Source organism: Onychostoma macrolepis, chromosome 24 (genome assembly GCF_012432095.1).
Source record: "Onychostoma macrolepis isolate SWU-2019 chromosome 24, ASM1243209v1, whole genome shotgun sequence".
NCBI lineage: Eukaryota > Metazoa > Chordata > Actinopteri > Cypriniformes > Cyprinidae > Onychostoma > Onychostoma macrolepis.
Window position 1 is genome coordinate 16,544,411 of NC_081178.1, and position 21,918 is coordinate 16,566,328.

Below are 21,918 nucleotides of genomic sequence, written 5' to 3' on the forward strand. Positions count from 1 at the left end.
CCATTGGCAAGCCATCTTTGACGTCTGGTTTTAGCTACTGCTAATTAAATGCAGGATTATGCTAATTGGAGTTCTTGTGAAGCTTACACACAGAAGAATGTCAGTGTGATTTAGCAATAGCCTGTAGGAACATGCCTTTAATATGCGTGAGATGTCAAGGCAGGGCAGCGGTGAATTGGTATAAATCACCTCATTTGGATGTACCTGCTCATGCTGCCTTCCGCTTTATGAAAGCAATCCACCTATCCTGTCAGGCCTTACATGCTATTTCATTTTTCAAACACTACTGGAAAGAACTGTCATCTTAAGGCTAAGCTTTCCCATGCTACTCTTTGTATAGAGGTTAAAAAAAAAAACAGCCTTGAATGCAAGAACCTTACTATGAACATACTTATCGAGCAACGCAGTTAAGCTGAAGAAAGGAGATAAACACCCATTTTGTAGAAAACAAAACTTTATTTAAACACCGTGTGACCCCTATTTGCCACATACATTGCACAGTAAGGAGGAGAAGTCACATCATTGGGCATCATGTCACATTGGCTACTGTAAATGCACTGGTCTAAGGTCCCAAAACCTTGAAATCAACATATTTGGTGACATAAAACCATTCTTTCCTTTTACCTCTGAAAGTGGTCTCAACTTGATAAACCAAAAAAAAAAAAAACAGAAACAAACAAACAAAAAAAAAAAACTACTAATACAATTCATGTAGTGTTCATTCTTCCAGCTCATTTGTCTAAGGTGTGTGTGTGTTCAGGGCTGGGGTGGGGAGTATGTGGGCACATTCACTGGCCGTTTCTACACTGAGTATTCAGAGGAAATCTCAGACTATAGTTCTGCTACATCTGAATATCCCTCAAGAGTAATGAAAGGAAAAAAGAAACGTACTAACAGCATCAGAAACTTTACAACAAAAAACAATACAAAAAACTGAACATCTATGAGACACAGAATGACCCGGTGCAGTAGTGATTAGAGTCTGTCGGAGAGAAAGCTAGAGTTGATAAGATACTGAGATGACCTGCCATTTTGTGCAAAAAAACGAGGCAGAATATCAGACGTGTTCTCTAAAAATGAGGCAAAATCCACAATCATTGAGCCGAATCTCTGAAAACGAGAAAAAAAGACTCATGAGGAATGGGCGAAGAGCTTGTCTTCTTGTAAAAATAAGGAAAGACAGGAAGTCGTATTACTGTGTTTGGTTTTGGTCCCCTGTGTACAAAACGAAAAGATACATATTTATTTACATATAAATGGAATACAAAAGAAAGAACTGACTTGCCAAGGCACCTTGAAATGCTTTACATAAAGGAATCCTCATCAATTTGATTTACATTTACCAAAAATAGAAATGATCAGGCCATGCTTGTTTGCTTTCTGTTGCTCAGTCAAGTTTTTTTGAACTCCCTGTGGAGTTCGGTTTTGGGGGGCAAGAAAGAAACATCGATGAAGCTTTTTCATTCATCCATCCGTCTTTTCTGTCTTCAGGCGAGGAGCTTTTTGGCCTGCAGCTCCATTTCTGCAGCCCTCTTCAGCGCCACGTCAACCAGCAACTGGAAGCCGCTGAAGTCCTGGGTGAGGTCGGGCGGGGTGGGCGGCGGGGTGTTGAACAGGCCGCTCTGGGGGCTGATGTTCCCCTCCCCGCGACACCCGAACAGGCCGGCCGCGTCTGTGAGCGGCAGCTCCGTGGCCCCCTCCACCCCGAGGCGCGTCGACGTGCCAATGCCTTGCGTGGCTGCGGTGATGGTGGTGTGGCAGATGACGGAGGGTCTGGGTAAGACAGGTCCGGGTGAGGGGGGTGTTTTGGGGGACAGGGCTTTTTTGGGGTAACCGTTGGAGGTGGGCGTGTTGCTGGTCGGGTGAGGCGAGCCGGGTTCGTAGCTGCTGCGGTCCTCTCCGTTAGCGAGCATACCGTGTTTTGGGGACTGGGAGTTGTCACTGAGCATCTCGCCACCCTTGCTGCCCCGTCGCGAGATGGTGAACTGGTTGGGGTCCTTGCCGTCTTTCCGGAGCATCTCGGGAAGGAGTCGTCGCCGGGCGTTTATAAACCAGTTGCACACCTGTAGAGAGAAGAACAGGTTATGATACATCACATACAATAATATATTGACAATTCTTCTCCACCATACTGTATTATAAATTTTTATTCTGTTATAAATATTTTTATTTAAGTACATAGCATATATTTTGTCCTACAACCCAATAATGCATAAGCAGATCATCTAAATAAGCTAAACAAGCTGTACTACTTTGGAAATGTTTGTTTTGTTGTTTAAAACAGTGAATCAGAAAATAAAAATATTTTAATTAATTATTATATTAATATTTTTTTTTATTTAATTATTCTTAATTTAAAAAATAACTTCAATTATGATACAGTTAATAGGTAAAAACTTACAACATTTTATTTTAAAATAAATATAAATAATTTAAGAAACCAAATATTGCTAAGGAAGAATAACCTCACATTCTATCTCTAACTTTTACCACTTCTTAATTTTCCAAAGTTCAAAACCTATAGTCCTAAACACAGTTTAATTTTGTTTGCACACTGTCTCGCTCGAGTTTGAAATGGAAATTCATGATGCTGTATTGAGTTAACATGTGACGGTTCTCTGACTCTATTTTTGTTTTTCCTCTTTTAAAAAGCTGAGCTGGCAGTTGAAATCAGGAAGCTCTCGATGGTGAGGATTTCTCTCAATCACCTAAGTAACAGTTCACCTTTATCCCTCAAATTGTGCTCTTTGTTGGGCCTAAGGGCATTAGGCCTTAATCATGCTAATAGCACTGTATCTTTCACGGCTCTGGTGAGTCTCACCTGAGGGGGCGTTGAGATCTACTCTAATGCAAATCCAACATTTCAGACTAGAGAAAACACATGTGAATGTTTGACTTCAGTGTGGATCTCCACAAAAGGCCAATTACAACCGTGAGGTAACAGCCGACTCTTAACACCTTTAGTTTATATCAACATTTGAACTCTGTTGGCCTTTTCATTCAATGCAGATCGTGCACCACAGGCAACTGATAATTTACATGAAAGTTTTAGTAAAAATGCACACAGATTTAAAATCTAAAATAAACTCTATTCATCTAGGACCATCAAATAATTATATAAAATAATAAAAATTCTTTACACATGTGTAATACATTCTCAATGTTGAATTTGATTTTATTGTCTATTTTGATAATAAAAGTACTTGTACACACCCAGGCAATACTGTAATTGTTAACAAGCCCAATTATATTTCAAACTTTACATTTTCGTCCTGGTATATTTAAACTTAGTACAATTGCTACAAAATAAGCAAAGCTGTTTTTCCTAATACACACACTTGTCACAATGCTATAATGAAATAACTTGAGTTCTAACTTTTCTTTCTCAGTATCTGAAGAGCCTGTTTTCAAAATTCAGTCCTCAGTATGGTAATGTTCCTGTATTGTCTTCCAGCAAGTCTCTTCAGAAGAGAAGCCTCTTTGGCTCTCTGGGTAATGGGGCTGTATTGTGTATCCAACGGTCCGCCTGAGCCTGGTAGTCTTCACTATGTTAATGTGTGTGTATTGTGTCTCCCTATTGTTAGTGAGACAGCTGGCTGAGCGCAGGGGAAATTCCTGGCCCAGTGTCTAAGCAAGTCTCTCTCTCTTTCTCTCTCCCTTGCTCCCTCTCTCTCTCTCTATGTGGCCACATCTCAGATGACTCAAAACAGTTATTCACTCATCTGTCCACAGGAATTCTCTCCATTGACTGCATTCACAGGAAGTGTTGTTTATATGACGCTAAAACTCAGCAGGAACAGAACGTGTGATCTTAAACGCAGTAGCGCTAGCAAAGAGCTGACTCTTTCTTTCTTCTGACGTATTTTTTTCTCTCTCTCTGCTAGTTATGACATTGAACCTTTTGGTTTCCTTCACACGTCAGTTGAACTAGACATTGATGACAGCTAACTGCTCTCCTGTGAAGCATATAAATAGATTACTGATCAACAAAGCAGAAAACTGAAAAATTCCCCTTCGCATTCTTGACGGAAACAAGCAGTTGTGAGAAACTTCAGACCTTCTCTGAAGCATAACTTCAGAAACTGCTTTGGGTCATTCAAACCCTTTTTATTCAGGGTTCCCAAACCTTTTGACCAATGATTTTCCATGACTTTCAATCAATTTTTTTATATTACATCTTTAAATTTATTTTTATATACAGCTTTTAGATATGCCATTCACAAATGCAATTTCTAGACAACAAACTAAAACTAGAAAAATCTTCACCACATAATATTTTGTCTGTTTTCAGGTTTTTATAGACCTTGAAAAAGTGTTGTTGTTAACTGAAACTATTAAAAGTCTTATTTATTTTATTTGAAATAAAGCCTAAAATAAGGTAAAATTAAATTAAAGTTAAAAAAGAAAAAGAAAACAAACCATTAAACCATAAATACTATAAGAGTATATAAATCATACAAAAATAACACTGCCTGAAAGTTTTAACACTCCCTAAGTTATCCATAATCATGGGAACTTTGTATATTTTGATTGGCTGGGTGACATGCAGTTTTGTTTATTTGTAGTGTTTTTTAGTTTCCTTGGACTGTACAAGGCCACATACAAGCACCTTCTGAAAATGTTCTGTACCTGTAGTGTGGAGAGATGGGTCTGCTTGGACAGCAGGGCTTTTTCCTGCTCTGATGGATAGGCATTGTAGCGGTGTTGGTAGAGCCAGTCCCGGAGTATCTGTACTGACTCTTTGGGCAAGTTTCCTCTCCTCTTCCTCTTCCCTGACACTCCTCCATTTGAAGAGAGGTCAAGAGGCACATCCAAACTGTCCTCGTCCTCTGTCTCACTTCCGGACATCGCCAACACACCTATAGTCATGAGACGTGAAATATTACCATTTAAAAACTATGAATTTTACAATATTTGTGTGTGCACATGAAGGCTCTGAGAACCAGAAAAAGTATGAAGTTAGGCTTATGTAATAGCAATGTGTTTGTAATAGTCAATAAGTGTGTTTCAGGGAATGAGTAAGCTGGGAATCAGTGTGTACCCATGTGCATGAAGGCGGACAAAAGACACCCAGTCAAACATCAACCCCCCAACCCCTGCTGAGGACCCTCCTCCTCCCCCTATCCTACACACACGGTCTCTCCCTCCAAAATGCCAACCGCTGAACGCTACACAACAGCAGCGCCTGGCCGTCTGTATGCATGTATAAGCGTGCATCTGAGAGAGAGAGAGAGTGTGTGTGTGTGTGTGTGGCAGCTGATGTGTCACATCCCTGCTGTCAAGCAAAGCCATGTGATTCATGGTTGGAGCGGAGGCGTCACAAAGACTGTAAACGGTGTCAATGTTTCATTGTGCCTTTGTAAATACTGTATGTACACTCACAAAAACTGGAACAAACTATGGTTAAAGACACTGTTTTTCTTTAAAACTCACTTAAAGGGCCAGTTTACCTATTTTCACACACTGCATGACTCTTTTTCTATTAAACACAAAAGGTGATGTTAAACAGAAAGATAGTATCATTCACTATTCACTATAATGGTATGAAAACGGTGAATCATGACTGAGTCTGTAACTAATGTCTACCATCCCCTTTTGTGGAAGACAAAGTCATGCAGGTTTGGAATAACATGAGGCTGAGTTATGATGACAGAGTTTTGATTTTGGGCAAACTATCCCTTTAAATGCTAATCTGACAACTTTTTCCTGCTTATAATTATGATTTGAATATTATTACTTGTTCCTACTTATCATAAACCGGTTAGTTTGTCAATAACACGTTTCACTCAGAGTGCTGAGGGGGACTTTTAGTTCATGTGCACTGTGTAAGTGAAACAAAACTTTCCCCAACTTCAGCTCGAGCGTGTGGGACTCTTCACAGTCTAAAAACGAAACAAGTGAAATCACGTACATATCTATCTTTAATGTTGTGTGAGAAAACGACTTCACTTGTGAAGATGAAGAGTAATTTTATCGTCGGCCTACATGAGGAGGAGGAGGAGGAGGGGGAGGGGAACCTGTTGCAAATCTCAAGACCGAACAAAAGAATGTCGCTTGTGGGACATTTCAAACTCAGTTTTTTCGACTTTTCACGAGATGAAAACTTATGAAATCACGTCAGTTGACAGATGAAAGACTGACACGACTCTCTACGCGGTTAGACGCCATAATATTTGAGAAACATTAACTTAATAACAGAGAATAACTCGGGCTCTATTGTGTGCTGTGAGAAACACGAGGTCGGAGGGAATGTGAAAGCGTCGCCTCGAGGAAGCAGCGCGAAATACACAAACTTCACAAAAGGAGGTCAGGAATTATTGTTGCACATTTTAGTCAGCTACGCAATGTTCAAAGGCGGAGAAAGCCAAAAAAGAGAGTAGTCTTCAAATTAAAAACGACACTTGGAAAGTTCCCTTCATATTCCTATAACAAAACTTGAGTCAGTGTTATGAGAAACTCTGAGCGCGTGAACATTTTTTTCCAAGCAAAAGGCGTTCAACTATTACACGAAAGCATTTTATACCTAATGCACAACAAACCTTAGAAGAGTTAACGTACATTTGAGACTATTTGAAGTTACAGTTGTAGATTTCGTGAAACGACACTTTTTAAAACACCTCAAATAAATACGACTATTACATAAGCATGTTTGTACAAAATTAAAGCTTTTATGTTGTGAATAAAAACACGCGTGTTAATAACGCGAAACGGCTCGTTGTGACAGCCCGCCAGCACATGGTGAGAAAAAGGCTGTTTTGTCTGCAGCGGAAAACAATAGCAGTATGCCAGACATTTTCTGTTCAACCATCATCGTCAAGTTCTATCCAGTCCTTACAATCACCGATAAAAATCTAACATATATCGCCGCTATCAACCATATCGAGAAGATACATACCCTTTTTGGTCTTCATGTCCGTCAAAATTCCCCTTTTCACGTTGGCAACAAGGAGGTCGATTCTTCCTCGCTTTAATCACACACAACTGTATTATTCCAGATTGTTACAAAGTATCGAGCGAAATATTTCTTTTTGTCGAGGAATCGCCGCGGAGCGCGTTTTTCATTTGTCGGAGACGCAACACATTGTCGGGTACCTGGGACAGGCTGCGCGTCTCATTCAGTGTGTTTGATGTGGAAACTGGGTGACAGCTATCTTTGACAGCTGCGTGACTCAACGCGGTTAGATCCTCCCCCTCCGAGGGCAAGAGGGAAAAATCTGACATCAGGCATACAAAAAGGATAAAAAGACACAGAAAAGGGGCTTTTTGACAAACCGATCCGAATCTTAAACGTGTTTAGAGAAAGATCCAGCGCGCGTAATGTGTTTGTGGAGACGTGTTTTGGACATTGAATTGGATCTAGTTGCTGCACGTTTCCCTTTAATGACTGCGGCAGAGAGACAGGAAGCTGGTTTATTATGAATGTAGGTTAACATTACCAAGAGGCAGACACATGGCAGGGATATATTTGGGACTGCTTTCATCAGCATACTTGTGTTAGGCGCCCTACTCCAAAACAGTATTTTTAATGGCGCTTTCGTTTTTCTGTCACTGAGATGTTTGGATGTTACTCGTGTTTATATGGCAAACAAATTGTGTTATAGCGTTGATGTGTTATCAGGTGCAATGCGGCATTTATTTCAGGTGACAGATGTCCATGATGCTGTTGCAAGAATGCCAATAGGGATGGAATTCGAATGTAATAATTTTGCTTCTCATTTTTCTTAACAATTATGGTTCGATTAATGATTATTTTTAAGAGTTTGGTGAATACTCTAGAAAAGTGTGGCTCTTATTAGTCTTACATAATGACATAATTTCAAATTTAACAGAACAGCAACACATCAAAAAACAGTTTACTACAATTCTTGCAAAACATGTTTACCTTTTAGTTTAGCCTACCTCCTACAGACTTTTTTTTCCTTTTTTTTTTTAAAAGCGATCAATGCAACACAACAGTTGGCCGTAGTAATATTAAATATAAATACGAAATAAACAAAGCTTTATTTTTTAATATACCACTGATTACTACAAAACATATGCTACTATGTGCATTTTTAATTTAATCTCGCGAGTTTGAGTAGGCCTACAAATAACACTGTGACTTTTAAAGTGAGTGAGTTTTAACTGTGTAAAGTGAGTGAGTCAGATTTATTCAATAAAGTGTTTTGATTCACTATAAAGAGTCATTTATTAGATTCATTTGACCTGGGACGTTAAATCTGTGTGAATCACTAAAAAGAGCCGACTCATTGGTTCGAAATCCGGACTGCACTGGTGGCGCTGTACATGTTTTTAATTCATTAAAAAGAACCGACTCGAAAGAGTCATTTGTCCGGGATTCGGGACTACACTGGCGCTTTAGATTTAATAGCGGTTGTGCGCTGCTGATTAGTAAGTGCAAAAACACTGTCATAAAATGTGCGTTCCGAGTGTTCTAGAACCTTTAAATAATTCGAACGCCATGAACAAATTTACAAAATGGAACCGGTTCTGGATAGTTCTCGGTTCCACAGCTCCATTTGTAAGCCGTGCGTGATGCTTCCTGTTGGCGCAGCCCTGCGTGATACCCAGTTGACCGTTGGGATTAAATGGTTGTAAAGCAAGAATCGCTTGTTTCTTCAGCTGTCCTGGTGACGCGTCCCTAATTCAAATCACAGCAGTCTCAGAATTCTTAACGCTGATTATCTCTCTTGCGTATGGAGCCCTGCGTTCATCTGTTGTTGTTCCAGTTTGATGCATAAACCAAAACAGTTCAGATTTTTGCGTCAAATCTTGCTCACATGCACGTTAGTTAGCGTATCCATTACTCACATTATTAGATGTGTATCAAAACATATGATTCAGACACAGACCTTCAAAACCAAGCGTGATCTGCTTGTCAAAACACCGAAGCACATGGTGGTAAAGGCTTTAGAGAGCTGTATTTGGAGGCTGTGGATATAGGTCAGGTCGTTGACTTTTCCATGCGAGGCGTGCATGCGTCATGTATCTGGCTGGCCTTAATTCTCAATTTGCTGCTGATGATAAGAGCACAGGTTATTCTGACTACACACACGCGTAAACAATAGCCCATGTCTGCAGCAATCGGATATTAGCCTATAACAAAAATCTTATCATTGCATCGTCCTTGTTAAAGGAAATAAAGCTCGGTGAGGTAATGTCTTTATGTTGATTGTCTCTGCAATGGATCTGAGAAAACGCGATGATTCACGATTTCTCATAAACCCGAAACAGCTCACTTTAGATTGTGTAACACTCATCGCAGTCAAAAAGGCGTGTTACTGTTATCCGATAAAGAGAGACCAATAGCCCCCCCCCCCTGGCGCTACATCGCGCAACTGCAGACGCTTTGCACAAAAGCGTCGTAGAAGCATTTGCCTGCCACCTATTGGTAAAAACTCATGTCTTCATTTTTCAGATTAAATAAGATTTAAAAAAAAATCGATATATTTTGATTCCAAGTGAAGTAAATAATTCAAAATAAATAAGTCGCGTAACGCTATGCATTAAATAAAATAAGTAAAGTGATGTCTTTTGGAAGGTGCAGAAGATATTCGAGATACATTAAATATTTCCCCCTTAAGCTTAAAGCAAAAAGGGCGATATCCACTTCCAGTTCAGTTTCTGGAGACATACTGTATGTCAGCACAGTGAAACTGAGAACACAAGAGGAACGATGTATGAGAGTTATGTGGAAGCTATTTAAAACTCATGTCGTTTCAACTGACCTTCAATTTAACCGTGATCTGCCCAGTGACATCATTTCCTCTGTAATAGCCTACTAATAATTTTTATACAGACAGACAGATAAACAGACAGATAGACAGACAGACAGACAGACAGACAGACAGACAGACAGACAGATAGATAGACAGACAGACAGACAGACAGATAGATAGATAGATAGATAGATAGATAGATAGATAGATAGATAGATAGATAGATAGATAGATAGATAGATAGATAGATAGATAGATAGATAGATAGATAGATAGATAGATAGAGATGAATCACTAAAAAACGAATGACTAACTCCCAGAACAGGTGCAGTAATAGTGTTGAGACTCTCCTTGCAGAATATGATGTCATGGGATGAGGTCTCGAGTCAGAATGTTCAGGACTCAGGGATCAGTGGATTAGGTGTGTGTGTAGCAAAAATGTTCACAATTCTGGAACTCAGTGTCAAATGGAAGTTTAAAACCATATAAGGAAAAACAGGAGATGAAAGCTACAAGGAGAAAAGTATTTGCGTGTCTGTATTGAAAAAATAAACTTATTGGATTGAAGCTTTGGTTTGATGACGTAAATTTCTTAGAAAAGTCTTTAATATGCTTAGGCGATTCATAGCCAACTCTTCTTGATAAAGTAGGACCAATGAAGTTTTGTGTGAGGCGGGACTTCCTCGCTGTTGAGAAGCAGTGTGGTCCGCAGAACTGTATGGGAACTCGCGGCCTCTTGGCAAGCTGCACGCATTCCAATCTGGCGACGCCGCCCTGACGCGCGCGCTAGCGTAAACACGGACAGAAGCGAGAGAAACGCCGAGAGTCCCAGTGACACATCACATCTTTCGCATTCCCGCGAGCTGCGGGTCGTCTCCTCGGCTCGGGCGGTGTGTCAGAGACCGGGGGGTCCGGTTACCACCAGTGCTCGGGCTAAAATTAGGGTTGCTTTGGAACTGACGCAAGAAAACTCTGTAGCAGCGGGGAACAAGGATCCATGGAAACGCGCCCTACACATTCACTGCTATTGATGACAGAGAGTATTTTTGGACTGTGTTGTAATCATTCGGTAACAACGAGGTCAAAGACGTATTGTATAAAGGGAGGACGTTGAAAATGCACTTGTACAGCAGCGCGTTAACACACTACCCCGGCTCCTCTCGAAAAGTTTCCGTAACTCTCACCAGCGTCGCCAATAACGCACCAGCGACAAGTTCCAGCTCTTTGGAGGTGGTTGGAAACGCCGTTAACGGAAGCGCCATAGAAGCCCACACGGAATATTTGCCTCGAGGGGGACAGCCTGACGCGAACATGCCTGCGTTTTCATGTTATGAGGCCACCTCGATGAGGCCGGTTTTCTACACCTCTACCGCGGAGATTATCATCACGCGACCGGACGGCGTGGAGAGATCTGTGCCCGTTCACATCGTGAAGGAGCCGCGCACAAACCGTAGAGCTCTGGAGACGCACTACAACCGAGTTTCTTACGCAGTCAACGGAGACGATCATCACCACTCTGATTCTGTCTTAGATTTAGACCCCAGAAGAGACGGTTTTGGGGATGACAACGATGAAATAAATGAGAAAAATTCAATTCACTACGATAGGTTTTTTGATAATGACAGTTACAGAGTTTGTGAGAGGAGACTCGAGCCATGTTTGCAAAGTGATGCCACACCCTCCAGAACTTTTGGAACTGGACAAAAACCCTCATCTGATTCATATGAAAGTCTTAAAGACCCAGAAAGGCAGGAAAGTGTTGAAGATGATAATCCAGTCTTCGAGCTGCACATCCTTCAGGAGCCCGCTGCGACACCCAACAAAAGCGATGTCAACAACAAGGTTACCCGTTACCTGGCCGAAGTGGAGAAACAGAACAAATACCTCCACGACAGGCAGAAATACCGCTTTCACATCATCCCAGATGGGAACTGCCTGTACCGGGCTGTTTCCAAGGCAGCTTATGGAGACCAGTCAATGCACAAGGAGCTGAGAGAGCAAACCATGCACCACATCGCCGACCACCTGGAGGAGTTCAACCCCATAATCGAAGGCGACGTCGGGGAGTTTCTGATCAATGCGGCGCAGGACGGCGCATGGGCTGGCTATCCGGAGCTGTTGGCCATGAGTCAGATGCTAAATGTGAATATCTACTTGACCACTGGAGGTAGCGTGGAAAGCCCAACGGTATCAACCATGGTGCACTACCTGGGTGAAGAGGACTTGTCTAAACCGGCTATATGGTTAAGCTGGCTCAGTAACGGTCATTATGATGTGCTGCTGGACAGCTGCCAGCCCAACCCGGAGTATGATGACTGGTGCCGTCACACCCAGGTGCAGCGCAAAAGGGACGAGGAGTTGGCCAAGTCTATGGCGGCGTCCCTTTCCAAAATGTACATTGAGCAGAACGGCCTGCATTGAATGCGATGGACTCAATTGGAGAATGTACCTGGGAATACTGTAACTCATTCTGATGTTTCCAAATTGATTGCACTTTGATTCCTCAAGTGATTAAATATTGCCTTAATTTATTACATTTCTATCCTTGTGTGTCATCATTTTTTTTCCATAAATGTGTTGAAGTGCAGTGCACAAGATGATTTGTGGTGCGATATGCAAAATAAGGACTGGGTCGGAGCGAATGTTTCTTAGTCTTGATTGCATGTTTGTCTACAGAAGTTTAAGTCTTGTATGTATATTTTTTTCCTGTATATAGTTTTGTAATGTGTTGTGCAGAACTGTTCATCCACCTGAATGGAATATGTCGCACTTATACAAACATTTCCAGCAGTTCTTGTTACTGTTTATGTGTGAATGTGTTTTTTTTTTCTTTTTAGTCCATTACCTGCACTGTTGTGTTATATATATATATATATATATATATATTAAACTGATGGTTCTGTCATGTTCAAGTGCCTGAAATCTATTTTGCAAATATGTATTTTTGAATAAATTCTTTTGAAACAGTTTTACTTTAGTATCATTGATATACACTATTAAAGTGTTTGTTAAGATTTTGAATTGATTTTATATTTTCTGTTTTGTTTTAATTTTGGTTAGGTTTTTATTAGCTTTTTCCCCATATTTTATAAATAATAAATATTTAGTTTAAAATTCAAGTACTAAAATAACTAAAATATTTTACATTTTTAACTAAATATTGCCTGAGCAGCTGAAATAAGCTATTATATATATATGTATATATATATATATATATATATATATATATATTATTTCAGTTAAAGTTTTGTTTCAAGAAATTAAATAAAATAAAATAATGTCATCATTTACTCACCCTCCGTTGTTCTAAACCTGTAGATTTAAGATACTTGAGACTTGAACTCGAGTCAGATACGTTCAGACTTGAACTCGACTTGGATTTGACAAGTTGGATTCGGACAACACTTTGTATGACTATGATTCTTTAGTGGAAAACAAAATAAGATATTTTTGTTTAATAAATAAGAAGAATAAGAATAAAATAAGAAGTTTTTGCACGCATATTTTTAAAGTAAAATTTAAATACGGAATTAAGTAAAATCTACTTAACTAAGTTATCTAAAATTAGTAAAGGAAATAAGTAAATTTAACGTGGCCAGGTAAAGTTTGATGAGTAATTTCTACTTAATTATTTTAAGTTTACCGTACAATACTCAAGTACATTTCACTCAGTCACGGTTTGTAAGCTTTACTCAAACAACATAGCACTGGGGAAAAAAATGCCTATAAAGCATGTAGTTAAGTTACAAGCACGTATGTAAGCAAGTAGACTGCTCATTATTCATTCTAAGGTAATATGTTGACTCAATATAGTTATTAACTAAAGGAACACAGAGACCTGAATACTTGGCACATGATACACAATGACGGTGACAATCAGTGAATAGTGTTTGAGTATGAATGGGTCGTTTTGAGTAAAAAATGAACTCCAGATGTCACAAAACAGCAAGTTACTTAACCTAACAACAAAAGCAACCACAAAACACAGTGTAAACACATCTCGAAAACAGCAAGAAAAAAATTACCTTATTAATTATTCATGCCCAAGTGCATGATGGGAACAACGGGATCATGACGTTGATATTTACTTAAACAATATTTGTAAAAATAACAAACAATTGCAAGTAAAATATACTTCTTAGTTCAAAGTTTAAATTCTACAAGCTTAAATTGAGTACTAATATTGAATTTACTCTTTTATTTAAATTCTTGCCTGAACTAAATTATTTAAAGTAGAAATTACATTTGTTTTTCTGTAGTATTTACTTCACCACAAAATAATTTTTATCAGTGAATGAAAGTCGGGGTCCAGTGTTGTTTTGGACCTCTAAAGAACCATCTCTTTCTTACCTTTTTATAATCTGAAGAACCTTCTTTTGCCACAAAGAACCTTTTGTGAAACTGAAAGATTCTTCAGATGTTAACGGTTCTTTATGGAACCATTTAGTCAAAAAAGGTTCTTCTATGGCATCGTGAAGCACCTTTATTTTTAAGAGTGTAAGTTAAATGATACTTTTTTTTTTTTAATTAACCTTTAACAACATCATAAAGATTTAAACACCCAGTTGTATCTCAATATATACTGTAGAGTTTATTACCAACAAGGACAAGGTTGGACAATGTAAAAGTCTTTAAGAAATTTTCTTTATTCCCAGAACATGGCTTTTACGCAAATGTTAACCTTTACAGACACGGCACCCTGTGAGAAAAAAAAAAAAAGAAGAAGAAAAAAAATGACATACACATGTAGGAATGAGAGGAGAGAGTGATCTCATGTCAGTCTGTCTTGTGAGCGCATGTTCTCATAGACTGCTCTGAAGCCTGACCTCAGTGTGGTTATCTCTATTTAAAGTGGCTCCTCTGAGGGGGAGATGGGGGTCTTCAAAATTCTTTCCTTGAATAGAAGAATCACTCTTTACGTGTATATGGGGCGGCACATACTGGTATCACAACTGATGAAGCTTAGCTATTCATATGACTTTTTGGCAGTAGGCAACACAGAGGCACTATTATAAAATTATTGAGTTCACATCATAATTTTGCCTCATGTGGCCTGCACTTCACAAAATAACTGGTCAAGCCTAAATATTACTGTAATATGCAGTGACTTTTTAGTACATTTAGTTATTTTACGACATATATCCAGGAGGTTTATTTAGAACAAGTTGACCTCCGTGTTTTGTGGCATGTGCAATAATCTGTAAATATCTTACCATGTTCTTTTATATAGACTTTTTTATATAGGAATTCTTTCTTTTTTAAGACAATTTCAGATGTATTAACCACTCATCCACCAGTGATATTAGTTTCAATTTAGTATATTAGTATCACTGAGATGCTACTAGTTTATATATATATATATATATATATATATATATAGTTTATACACAGTATATATGTATTAGCATAATTCGTTTTTTCATTGTAATTAAATCTTTTTTATTCCTTTTTAATTTGATCCATTTTCATTTTTTTTTTTTTTTATACATCAAGTTAAAGTAGGCCTAAATGAAACTGATAATAGTTGCTTTGGAAACTAGCTGAAATAAAACAACTTTTTAAAATATTTTATTATTGTAACAATATAAGAAGCCTATTAGTAACAAAATATTTTATTTTATTTTAGCTTCAGTCAACTACTATAACCCTGTTGTCCACATAAGGTGCGAGTACAGACTTTACCCATGAAAGAATCGCATCCCTAATAGGCAATTTCTGGTATGATCTATCTATATTAAGAGATTTTAATGTTTTTTTGTGTCAGACACTAGATGGCAGTATAAGCCAGAGCGCTCTATGATAGAGTAGTGCCTCAGAAATCATGCAGCTTATTATGCAGACCATAGTGCATCGTTTGGATCATGCGACAGGACACATGAATAAACCTCGAGTCTATGACACATGACACTGTGTATGTGTGAGAAGGAGCGTGTTTTCATCATATGATACTGTATAGTTACCAGTAAGTCCAACTAATCATTGTATGTCGTTTAGGGGTCTAATAAACGTTAGCTAAATAATTGGTCAATTTGTGCATTCTGCATCCATACTGAAAAAGGTCAAGCACTATGACATTTTGTCAGTTAGCTAAACATCCATGGTTATTGTTTATATAAGATCATATAGCTTATTGATTATGTTGATGAAACCACATTGTTTTAAATATGTGGCAAAATATGCGTAAATAAGCTTACACCGCAAAATGTCTCTTACAGAACAATTTGCTTTAAATTGGAATGACGTAATTCTGCAGTCATGTGGACTTTAAGTTCCTTTCTTATTTATTTATTTACTTTTTGGGCTGAAAACCCCCTCGCTTCCTCACCCTCCCTCTGTCTCTCTCCTCTCTCATGAAGGAGTTTGTGTCCTCTGGTCATACATCCATAGCGCATACACCGACTCAGAGCTCCATGTGTTTTCAGCCAGACTGAAGCGGGAAATAAGCGAAAGTTTTGCGGATTTCTTGCCAGGGTCGAGCAGTCTGGAGAGGTGGAGAAGATGTCCGGACACCGGGTCCAGTTCGCGGATCTTCCTTCTACCAGCGAGCGCAAAGCCAGCCCGAAAATTAGCAGTAAGATTTCGGAGTTTCTGGTTCCTCCGGCTGTGCCTCAAAACCAAGTGTGCTGCCTACCTAGTTAGTATTTTTGGGCATCGGAGACGCTGAGCGAACATACAAACACTCATATGATGTCCAGGCAGGCAGCATACTTGGTTTTGACGCACAGCCTAAGAGTTTGAAGTTTAGAGGAGAGTGGGGTAAGCTGTGCCACTTTTTACTTAAGTTGGTCTCGAGGCAAAAAATAAATGCAATATTTTTAGTTTTAGAATGTTGTGTTACGCAATAAAATTATGAATCTTTGTTTTTTTTAAAGAGGTCCAGTGGCACAACTTGCCCCACGCCATGGGTAAGCTGTGTCATGTCAAGGGAAACACTGGGGAATTATGTAGCCTAGATGATTTACAATAAAAATATGAACATTTACAATAAATTCTGAACATGCCATAGTCTTATTTTACCATATCTTTGCCATTTTTTCATAAATCAGCCCAGATTACCTTTAATATTCATATTTAACCTTTAATATTAATATTTAAATGTACTAAACTTTTTTTAACTTCCTGTGTTTGGAGGCAAAGTTTAGTATTACAATCTATTAGCTGAACTAATAGCACAGCTTACCGTGAATTTGACACACGTTACCCCACCAGTAATTAAAACTACTATTTTAAAAATGCATGCTATTTTTGCAGTGTTTGGCTTGTTTGTTTACCCACTGACACATCTTACTCCACTATTCATTACTGATTTTGATCTTTGCTGATGTACGCTTCCAGTGACAGCAGTGGCTTTCTGCTGAATGAAGCTTATCAGAAAACTTGAACGAGAACAGCTGTTTCATATCTCATCACGGTCTCATAACCTTTAAAACCCTGAGTGAACATTTAAGTCATTCTTGCTTGTGTTGCCACATTTTCTACTGTTGTAATTTCTGCTCTAATGCAAGGCGTTCGTCTATGACATTATAGCGGAGAGAAACACCCTTGCTGTGTATGAAATGCTATTCTCGGTTATATGTCATGACTAAAGAAGTACTAGTCAAACAAATGGGATTCCTTTTATAATTTGGAACCAATTAAATATCCTCAAAGAATCAAATAAGATAAACTCAAGTTTTTTTTTACCCAATTTATTTGGTTAATTTCATAGACCTTAAGTTCATCCAGTTCTTATTTGAGTCTTAAGGAGATTCCTATTTGATCCCTTTAAACTGGTTCCAAATTACGATAGAGATTTCATTAGAAATCCTGTTCATTCCTTTAGGATTTTGAGAACATTCCTTTCAAACATTACTTTGAAAAGTTACTAGATAGAAATTTAGATTTAGACATCTAATTTATGATCTTGTGTGTAAAAATGTCAGGAATCGAGGTAACTATCCCTTAGTGACCTGAAGAATCTCGGAAAAACTTTTTCACGGTGCTCCGTCTGATATTTGCTTCATGGCTATTTCTAATCAGAACATGTGAAATGACTTTGAATGGCTTTGATGAGTCCTGTACACTACAACTGAATGCCTCCTGGACTTGACGAGAGATTGGAGGTAGTGGAGAAATATATAAAAAGAGCAATATTACAGTCTGAGAGCTGTAATATTAAAAAAGTTCTTGCTCATTCAAAAATCCCCGCACCCACCCATCTGAGAAGTAGCAGACTATTCAAGACTACTGGAGGACTGCAAGCTCCTCTTAGTGAAATCTAGAGTGTCGTAAGGTTTCACTGTTTGGATACACAATCTTAGACCTTCCACTGATACACAATCTTAAGGACAGGAAGTGTTTGTCAGGACTGCAGTGCTGCTCAGATAGAAGAGGCTGTTTGGAAAACACACATCAAGAGAGTGAAGTGGGTCATTGAAGGTTGTGAGCATTTTAGACACTGAAGAGAACTTTAGATTTAAGTTGTGTCTTAAATTATGTATTAAACACTGTGTACTCAACCATCTAGTATTAAAAAGTAGCCTAGTATATACTATGTGCTTGACCATCTCATATATGAAATGTAAAATGTTTGTATTGGCTCAAATGGAATGCTAACATTGCTAAAAAAAAACTAAAAAAACCTTTCATGTTATTTTTTTTTTTTTAATTCAAGGGAAAGTTTGGTGTTGCTGCTAGCTTTAGCATGGTAGCTAACCTGGGGTGCATTTCCTAAAAATACAGTTCATTACATTTACATTTACATTTATGCATTTGGCAGACGCTTTTATCCAAAGCGACTTACATTGCATTCAAGTTACAGTTTTTACATTTTATCAGCTAGTTCACCAACTATGGTTTGCAAGTTTCACTATTACCAACATAGTTCAACAATTTGGTGTTTCCCGAATCCACAGTTCCAATGAACATTCGCAAACAGCATCTGACATTAACTGATTTCGAAATGTTTAATTAGCAGAAGTTATCACTCCACCACTTGCTTAACATCATTAATGATAGTTCTATCCAACAGCGTTCGAATGATGGATGTGTGACAAACTTCTTGTTTTCGGGAAACAGTCATGACTAGCAAGCTAGTTTCTCCTACTATGCATCGTACTACAATTGTTAAGCAGAGAATTACTTCGTTGTTCAGGAAAAGCACCCCTGCACTATTGTGACCTACCTACCTTCATTTCAATGATTCAAACAGACACAATGTTTGCTGATGATAAAGCATCTAACTCAACCCAGTTTTCAGTTTCAGTAATTGTCACATCCACTACTTTGCAATTTTCCGGGCCTAAAACTCCCGTCCTTCCAAAATGTAGAGAAAACAGTGATCAAAAAAGTTGGTATGAAATAAACTTTCACTTCTATCTATTTTCCAAAGGCATTTATTGATCTTATTGTAAGCAATTAATTTGAGCACGTTTAATTTTAATTTTTTTAAACTTTTTTTTGCTAATTTTTGCTTATAATTCTTAATCAAAGTGTAATTTAAGTCTTCTGCCGAATGTGTGCCACATTTGTCCAATTATAGTCCGCTTAAACCCTGCCCCCTAACAATCAACCTCAAGACTGCATTCAGATCCGCCACCATCAAATCAATAACTAATGCATAAAACCAAGTCCCAACGCTACATTTTCGTTTCACCTGAATGTACGTCAAAATACACAAGAAAAAAAATCTGTTGCTACTTCAGTTTCATCTCAACTTTTAAGTGCAATTATTGCACTCACTACGTCATATACCATTTATCAGCGTGAACATATGATACACTGTACTTATACTGCAAAAACAGTGCAGAAGTGTACGAAATGAGACAGACCTTTGCTCTTAACCTTATTGAGCTCAAAAAGCATATAACTAACTATTTGTGCCAGTAATTCCATGTTTGGTTCAGTATATTAAAGCCAAAGCTTATAACTTTGAGGAGCAACTCCGATATTAGTTATCAGCATCGTGTCTTACTCAGGTTTCTACTTGTCATGGCTGGTTATGCAGACTCAAAGAGTATTGCTTAATCTGGAAAATTTTTGAGGATTTAGCTGTCTGGAAATGGGCTGGGATGTCTAACACAAAACTGTCCTTGGCCTCGCTCCTTTTTATGAGAGTTGTTGCGTCTCTTCTCCTGCGATCAATGAGAGGGTGTGAAAGGAAGAGTATGTGAGATTTATTCGCTGTTATTCCAATAATATATCATTTTACCAAGTCTTTTAACACACATGGTGATTGGTTAAAGATGCATCATTCATATCATCTTTAATAAGCTAGAAAAGCACGATTAATAAGAAATCAAAGACAGTTGACGTCAATCAACTCATCAAAGACAGTTCACCATGCTTTTGACTTTTTCCAAATGGCTGCTAAATCTATTTTAAGGAGGCGGTTTGTGATTGGCTGATTGGTCGTGACAGATACGCTAGAGGGTTTGAGGATCCTGTTCATGTAAAGCTCTAATTGGATGCAGATGTCACGCATGGCCATATGATGCTCTCCTCAGCGAGGCTTTGAAGTGACTCTGGACTCGAAATACTTGAGGACTGAGTTTAATTTTCCGGCTCATCAGTTAAACTCAATACACAGAGAGAGAGAGATCTTAGAGGAATGCATGGCTGCATGTGTATGTGTGTGAAGGATAGAAATGCAAGCTCAGGTACAGACACACATCCCTGGATGACAGGGCAGAAAATGCTGAATCTCCATGGTGACAGGGCAATTGACATACCACGTGAGAGCCGACACAGTGGAGAACTGCCAGACCTGACAAATCCCTCCGAGTGGCATTAGCTCAGCACATGTTAGTGTGTATATGTGTGTGTGTGTGTGTGTGTGTGTGTGTGTGTGTGCGTTCTTTGCTATAGTCAATGCATGTCAAACACAAGTGCTGATTAGGACAGAATGAGGGACTGAAAGAGATGAAAGGCAGAAAAAGGAACAGAAATATCAAGGAGTAGAGGGATAAGGCAACATTCAGAATTGCAGAATAGTGCAGATAGAAAAAATCACAGTAAGACCTCTTTAGTGTCTCAATTGTTTCTAGTAGACAGCAATAAATGGGAAGTAAATGGGGACAATTCCTTCAGTCTTGTTTATCTCACATGTATCTGAATCTGAAGTGATATTTAAAAATGTATATACTGATATATACCAATGAGCCATTACATTATGACCACCTAGGCTACGTAATAACCTGTAGGACCTCCTTTAGCCCACCAAACAGCAGCCATGCAGCAAGGCATTGATTCGATGAGTTTGCGATCGCTCTCCTGGGGTATCTGGTACCATAATGTTAACAGCAGGTCCTCCATTTCCCGTACATTGTGGGGTGGTGGTGATGTAGCACGAACCCACTTTTCGATTGGTTTTATGTCAGGTGAATTTGGAGGCCAAGGCATTAACAGAAATTCACCATCATGTTCCTTGAACCACTTCTTGACCATTTTTAGCAGTGTGGCATTATCCTGTTGATAATGGCCACCACCGGCAGGGAACACAGTTGGCATGGCACTTGGTACGCAACGATGTTCAGATACCTGACAGCTGTCAGGAACTGTGTTATTGGGATAATGATGCCTAAAGTGTCCCAAGTAAACAACACCCACAGCATAACACCGCTGCTGCTGGCCTGTGTCCGCCTCACAGTGCATTCAGGTGCCACAGCCTCTGTTGGTAATCGGCATATCTGTGCTTGGCCATCGATGTGATGTACCAGGAGTCCTGGCCACTTCCTTCCAATCATCCATGGTCCAATCTTGGGACAGAGGCAAAAAGTGAAAAGGTTATAGAATATTAATGTTAAACTGTTTTGAAAAAGTTCACAGTAAGCAGGTGAATGGGTAATAGGTCAAGGTATCATGTTTTGTTATAAAAGGAGCATCTCAGTCTTTGCAAGCAAAGCTGGATCATGGCTCATCACTTTGTGCCAAATTTCACGAGAGAAGTGTCAAACAAATCAAAAAACACATTTAGCAATGCAAAATTGCAAAGAATTTAGGTCTTTCACCTAGTACCATACATAATATTGTGAAAAGATTCAGGGAATCCAGAGAAATCACAGTACATGTAGGGCAAGGCAGGAAACCTCAGCTGAATGTGCTTGACCTTTGAGCCCTCAGATGTCAAGAAACCGTTATGCTGCAGTGTTAAATATAGCCACATGGGCTCAGGAGTACTTCAGAAAACCACTGTCATTTACCACAGTCTGCTGCTGCATCA

At 38.9% G+C, this 21,918-nt stretch overlaps 3 protein-coding genes across 5 annotated transcripts in view; 2 read left to right on the forward strand and 1 right to left on the reverse strand.

Annotated features, from left to right (window-relative positions):
* Window positions 1-446: 446 nt before the first annotated feature.
* tgif1 (TGFB-induced factor homeobox 1) lies at window positions 447-9,260 on the reverse strand. Of its 2 annotated transcripts, none has more exons than XM_058765801.1 (3): window positions 8,853-9,260; window positions 4,630-4,859; window positions 447-2,063 (listed from the first exon to the last, which is right to left on the reverse strand). In XM_058765801.1, the coding sequence occupies exons 2-3, from the start codon at window positions 4,846-4,848 to the stop codon at window positions 1,488-1,490; spliced, it is 795 nt and encodes a 264-aa protein (XP_058621784.1). In that variant the 5' UTR covers window positions 4,849-4,859; window positions 8,853-9,260; the 3' UTR covers window positions 447-1,487. The 2 variants fall into 2 exon arrangements, with proteins under 2 accessions (XP_058621784.1, XP_058621783.1); XM_058765800.1 differs by lacking the exon at window positions 8,853-9,260 and adding an exon at window positions 6,896-7,909.
* A 1,084-nt stretch (window positions 9,261-10,344) lies between these two features.
* On the forward strand, window positions 10,345-12,673 carry LOC131533464 (OTU domain-containing protein 1). Its single transcript, XM_058765799.1, has one exon. It carries the CDS (start codon window positions 10,836-10,838, stop codon window positions 12,138-12,140), a length of 1,305 nt encoding a protein of 434 aa, XP_058621782.1. The 5' UTR covers window positions 10,345-10,835; the 3' UTR covers window positions 12,141-12,673.
* Window positions 12,674-15,557: 2,884 nt separating this feature from the next.
* Window positions 15,558-21,918, forward strand: part of si:ch211-285f17.1 (sickle tail protein homolog) — a 132,880-nt gene continuing 126,519 nt past the window's right edge. The window contains exons 1-2 of one of the 2 annotated variants that reach the window (XM_058765012.1): window positions 15,558-15,681; window positions 16,076-16,290. In XM_058765012.1, the coding sequence (XP_058620995.1) occupies window positions 16,218-16,290 (73 nt within the window). In that variant the 5' untranslated portion in view covers window positions 15,558-15,681; window positions 16,076-16,217. The remainder of the gene's footprint in view (window positions 15,682-16,075; window positions 16,291-21,918) is intronic. The other variant, XM_058765011.1, reaches the window with a different exon arrangement.